Source organism: Primulina huaijiensis, chromosome 3, assembly GCF_012295235.1.
Source record: "Primulina huaijiensis isolate GDHJ02 chromosome 3, ASM1229523v2, whole genome shotgun sequence".
NCBI lineage: Eukaryota > Viridiplantae > Streptophyta > Magnoliopsida > Lamiales > Gesneriaceae > Primulina > Primulina huaijiensis.
Genome location: NC_133308.1, coordinates 20,228,028 through 20,233,878, shown reverse-complemented (window position 1 = coordinate 20,233,878; position 5,851 = coordinate 20,228,028). Strand labels below are relative to the sequence as shown.

At 38.0% G+C, this 5,851-nt stretch overlaps 1 protein-coding gene across 2 annotated transcripts; it reads left to right on the top strand.

The window, feature by feature from the left end:
* The first annotated feature begins 640 nt into the window (after nt 1-640).
* Nucleotides 641-5,445, top strand: LOC140973624 (putative receptor-like protein kinase At5g39000). 2 transcript variants are annotated; one of them, XM_073436581.1, is made up of 7 exons: nt 641-3,649; nt 3,901-4,004; nt 4,119-4,329; nt 4,428-4,662; nt 4,826-4,979; nt 5,094-5,336; nt 5,367-5,445. In XM_073436581.1, the coding sequence occupies exons 1-6, from the start codon at nt 832-834 to the stop codon at nt 5,286-5,288; spliced, it is 3,717 nt and encodes a 1,238-aa protein (XP_073292682.1). In that variant the 5' UTR covers nt 641-831; the 3' UTR covers nt 5,289-5,336; nt 5,367-5,445. The 2 variants fall into 2 exon arrangements, with proteins under 2 accessions (XP_073292682.1, XP_073292681.1); XM_073436580.1 differs by having other exon boundaries at nt 5,094-5,445.
* Nucleotides 5,446-5,851: the final 406 nt, after the last annotated feature.

Here is a 5,851-nt window from a genome sequence, read left to right as displayed (position 1 = left end):
CTTAAACGGGGTCAAAATGATTATTAATATATCTTAAAATTTTAACCAAACATTAGATAAGTATGTGATTATTCATCTATCCTTATTTAATCACATCAACCAAACACACCTTTAGTATAAAAAGTAATATTTTTTCATGGATGACCCAAATAAGAGATCTTTCTCACAAAATACGACCCGTGACACCGTCTCACACAATTTTTGCCTTTTTCTAGTCAATCATACAATATTGTAATATACAAAAAATAGGTAGTTGCTAAAATTCTTAAATGTTATTTATCTGTCTCAAATATATAGCTTGTTTAGTTTCACATATTAAGAAAATCATTGGTAAAATAAATTTCCATACAAACTTCTTAATTTATCCTTATTCAATTAATAAAAAAAATAGTTACACAATTTTCAAAACTTAAATTAATAGGGTTGTATCAGTAAAACCAAGAAAATGTAACTAAATGTTTTTTTTAGAAAAAAATTAGATTTAATCTAAATAACCCAAATATTTATTTAAAAAAGCTCATAAAAATTAAGATTTTAGTTCAAAAAATCTAACAATTATAAATTAATTGATATAAAATTTCTGGCTGCGCCGGCTACTAATATTATTCAATATTCAGTTGATGCAACGAGTACGTGAAAGAATTGGAAAATCGCGTGGACTCTTTGTATTTTGTAATGAAAACGCGTGACTGTGAAGGTGGCTGGAATTTCCCATGAGTACTTTTGATTTCTGGAAAATGAGACGAAGTTACCCGCATAAGACGAATAACCAGTTAATTCATTGAACAATGGGAGTTAAATTCGAACTTTTCGTTTTGCGGATCCTAAATCATGAATCGAAACGTGAAAAACTGCTGTTGTTCGATTTATCTGCTGCTGTTTATATGCTTCTCCATCGGTTCCACGGTCTGTATCGAAGATCCCGCGCTTTACATGATCACGGGTGATGTTTCGATAAGCTGTGGCTCGAATGGAGTTTCCGCGGTCAAAAATGGCAGGAGATGGATTGGAGATGAGCACCCCAAGTTGAATTACTCGCTACAGTTAAAGGGCACATCGACCATCTCAAGTGTCTCGATTTCTGATGATCAGGCTCCTTATAAAACCGCAAGAATCTCTGGTTCAGCTTTCTCCTACACGTTTCTTCTCAACCCAGGTCAGAAGTTTATCCGCCTTCACTTTAATCCTACTGCGTATAAAGGGTTCGAAACACGGACGGACGTGTTCGATGTTGTAGCCGGACCTTTCGTCTTACTTGGTAACTTTAGTGCTTCGCTGACCAGTGATGCTCTTGGTCTGAGTTACTTTACTAAGGAATATTGTTTCAATGTTGAAGAAAATCAACTACTAAACATTAGTTTCTCCCCTGTGACGAGTCGGTTGCGAGATGCTAATGCTTTCATCAATGGGATTGAGATAATCCCAGAGACTGCGGAGCATTCTTACTTTCATGGTGGAAATATTGGAGCACAAGTGATTGGGCATGAGTCTCAGCTGTTCTACATTGATAATGGCACTGCACTAGAAATGGTTCACCGGGAAAAGTTCAGCGGGGATTCTGCCTCACCGGATGACGATTTCAGCGACATATTTGGAATGGTTCCGAAAGAAAAGACCAAAGTTCTGAACTGGAAAATACCGGTACATGTGGGATTCAGGTATTTGGTCAGGCTTCAATTCTCCAATGGAGGACTCAAGATGATTGAGAATGGCAAACTGATTTTCAGAGTCCTCATCAATGAAATAGTTGCTTGCTCGAATATTGACATATTCCAAGAAAAGGATAACATAGTTTTCCTCGAGCATAACCATAGGGACTTTATAGTTATAATGAGAGGAGGAAAAGAAGAAGGTAAACGTGATCTCTCCCTCCAATCATATGATGAATCCATTAATGGGAGTGGATTCTTTACGGGATTTGAAATATTCAAACTGAGCAACCTTGACAATTGTCTTGATTGCCCAAATCCCCTGCCATTTACAAGGGTCTCACCATCCTGGACTATCCAATCTTTGCTCTCAATTATCGCTCGTGGAAGTATTATTCCAACTGTTGCAATAGCTATGGTTTTTCTGGTAAATATCACTTCTCATAAGCTGAGAGGAGTTTTGCAATCTAACACAAAGGAGGAAAGCAAGCTATCAACGGAGGAAAGCAAGCTATCAGATAGGGCCGGACGATCATGCCGTCGATTTTCATTGAACGAAATACAGTTGGGTACCAGCAATTTTAGTGATGAACTTGTAATTGGAAAGGGTGGATATGGTAAAGTTTACAAATGCCTAATCGATGGTGGGAGAGACACTGTCGCCATAAAGCGATTAAAATCAAACTCTAAGCAAGGGGCGAGTGAGTTTTTGGCAGAGGTTGAAACACTTTCTGAGCTCCGACATGTTAATCTGGTCTCTTTGATTGGCTACTGCACTGATCACGGGGAAATGATTCTTGTTTACAGCTATATGCCCAATGGAAATTTGGCGGACCACCTCTACAAGCTTGAAAGAAATGGTAATAACTCTTCTTCTCTCTCCTGGAAGCAACGTCTTGACATATGTATTGGAGCTTGTCGAGGACTAGATTATCTTCACACAGGACATGGAGTCATACACCGGGATGTCAAGGTTTCAAACATTTTGCTAGATGGAAACTTTACGGCTAAGATTTCTGATTTGGGTCTGGTCAAACATGAAGACAAAAGCAATGCAAAGAGCCATGCTAGCACAAAAGTTAAGGGAACATTTGGATATATTGACCCGAGTTACCTTAGCACGGGTAAGTTAACAAGAAAAAGTGATGTATATGCCTTTGGTGTGGTATTATTGGAAGTATTGTGTGGGAGACCGGTATTAGACCAAAGCACTTTAATGGATGGGCATAATCTAAAAAAGTGGGCTCGGGACAAGATCAGTAAAGGAGAAGTTGATCTGATTGTAGCTTCAAGTCTGAGAGGGGAAATTTTACCAGATAGCTTGAAAACATTTGTGCAGGTTGTTGGACGATGCTTGGATGATGAGCCAAAGAAGCGGCCAACAATGGCTCAAGTTGTGGTGCAACTAGAGATATCACTTGAGCAGCAGGAGACCCCAAGATCTTTGACATCAAATGAGATAACAAGTGTTGCTGCTCATCACGATGAAGCCAACACATTAGTTAATGGGCGACGAACATCGTCCTCCTCTAATGGGCAAACTATTATAAGCTCTCATCCCAGAGAACAAACTCGCCGCAATGATGGAGCCAATGTATTAGTCAGTGGGTCACTAACATCGACCTTTTGTAGTGAGCAAACTATTACACCTCGTCCAAGAAAAAAAACTAGCCGCAATGGTGAAGCCAATGAACTTGCCAGTAGGCGACCAACGTCGTCCCCCACTAGTGTGCGAACTATGACCTCTCATGGAATAGTACGAACTGGCCACAATGACACAGCAAATGTTTTTCACAGTTGGCAATCAACATTGTCCTCCCCAGGTAGAGTATCCAGACCTCTTCCAAGAGCACAATCTACCCGGGACATGGATAATGGTTACCCTTCATCTGAAGGAAACCAGAGAAACACCCCAGCAGATAGGCCATCGTTTCGACAATCGTGGAAGGCATTTATGAACAGATTTAAGTCCCCAAAGATAAAGAAATTGGCAATACCAGGTATAATTTGATATCAAGCAGTAAATTTAGAAAAGAATAAAAAAATGCTCATGATTTATTTTATTGTTCTGCTAACGTTCTGATAATTGAAAGCGTTTATTCTTAGTGTGTAAAATATTTGAGAATCACTTTAAAGGAACTCAAGGTTGAGTGTGAATGAAGCATAGCTCAGACTCATTAGAATACCCAAACTATAATAAATGTCGCCGGTGAATGTGCTCATACTAATTAGATTTACTTAATGAAAGCAGGAGCCGGATTGCACATATTTGATTGGAACACCATCGCATCGGCAACCAATCAGTTCGCCCAATCATATAAGATTGGACAAGGTGGATTCGGTCCAGTTTACAAGGTGAACTTTTCTAGACAGGCCGTCTGAACTGTTTTTGCTCCATTTTGCAAGATAGATCGGCCAAGTAAAATTTCTGATATTTCCACTGAACTTCGTAGTTATTGCCATGTGTAGGCTGTGCTACCTTCAGGACAGACAGTTGCAGTTAAAAGGCTTTCAACACATTCTGCAAGGGGCCTCAGTGAATTCAAAAATGAGATTCGTTTACTTAATAATCTCAAGCACATTAACATTATTAAACTACTTGGGTATTGCCATGATGGTGAAGAGAGGATTCTAGTGTATGAATTCATGGAAAATGGCGGGCTGGATGCTTTTATTTTTGGTTGGTGATCTCATGTTCTTTTTCCCGTTTAATACTCTCTTTTGTATTGAAGAAATACTGATCCACTCTGTTTCGAAATGATTTCTACACGTATACAGATGAAGCACGAAGAATCCAACTTCAGTGGAATTACAGGTTTAAGATCATCATGGGAATTGCTAGAGGACTTCGGTATCTTCATCAAGATTTAGGAGCACGGATAATCCATAGAGATCCTAAACCATCCAATATTTTGCTAGACAGCCAGATGAATCCTAAAATTTCCGACTTTGGCCTGGCTATATCCTTGGAAGAAGATCGAACTTTTTTGACAACAGCAATAGCTGGGACACCGTAAGTTTTTAAGTATTGATTTTTTAAGAAAATCCACGGCAATCACCCTGCCCTTCATGTGAAATATCCATGGAACTAAAACAGTAACCTCTGCGACGACGGCCTTGTCGATGAACCATGGTGTGGTTTGGCTTTTTTTGTGACGTGTGTTATAAATGTGCAGTGGCTACATCGCCCCAGAATACATGATGGGTGGTGGATTATCAACTACAACAGACGTGTACACCTTTGGAATTGCTGTCTTGGAGATTGTGAGCGGCAAGCGAAACGTTGATCTTCGTCGTGAAGATGGAGAACACGCACCTATGCTTGGCTTTGTAAGTGTCAGGTTTTGCTTTTCGGTTCGTGCATTCATCCCCAAAAATCAAATCATAGTCGAACTCGGCTGCTTAGAACATAGAAGTTGGGTTTATTGACTTTTTTTTTAACAGGGATGGAGGCCGTGGGAGGACGGGAAAATATTAAATTTGGCAGATAAATCAATTCACTTCGATGTGGACGAAGCACTGCGTTGCATCCAAGTCGGTATTCTATGTACGCGAGAAGCCCATGAACGACCCACGATGTCCGACGTAGTCGAGATGTTGGAGGGAAGAAAATTTCCCACCACGAGAACCAAAACATGACAGCATAAGTTTGTGTATATGTAAAATATGTTGATGCATTGTTACTCGTTAGAAATAGGTTGTTCTTAACTTTTTCCCATAAATTGTGATACATTAATGGAAATTTTATGTTATCATGTTCATGTAGGGAATATTACAAAAAGAATACGGATGTATAGCTTGCGATGGTCGGCCCGATCTGTATCTGTAGTACTTTTACAGTATGTTTGTATGCTTAAAAAATGGGATTTTGATCTAGATAAAGAATTGGATTTTGAAAAATAGATTTAGAATTTCATTTCGTGTTTGGTTTGAAATTTAAAAATGGTATTTAAAAATCCATTTTTTGTTTGAAGAAAAAAGTATTTGAATTTGAAAATTTAAAATTTTACTAAAGTAACCTTTGATCTTTTATATAAATCATTTTAAAACTATATTATTAACATTGTTAAAAAATCAAAAACTTAAAATTAATATTATCATATATTTTCATATACAATTTCAGCTATATATTTGTGTTATACAAACTACATAAATTTTTATATAAATAATTAATTATTGTTAGTGAAAACAAAATAAATTAT

Excerpts from the sequence above, each read along its gene's own strand:
- LOC140973624 (XM_073436581.1), top strand. The coding sequence starts at position 832 with ATGAATCGAAACGTGAAAAACTGCTGTTGTTCGATTTATCTGCTGCTG. Across the intron at positions 4,005-4,118 it reads GATTCGGTCCAGTTTACAAG|GCTGTGCTACCTTCAGGACA; the intron begins GTGAACTTTTCT and ends TGCCATGTGTAG. Across the intron at positions 4,663-4,825 it reads ACAGCAATAGCTGGGACACC|TGGCTACATCGCCCCAGAAT; the intron begins GTAAGTTTTTAA and ends ATAAATGTGCAG.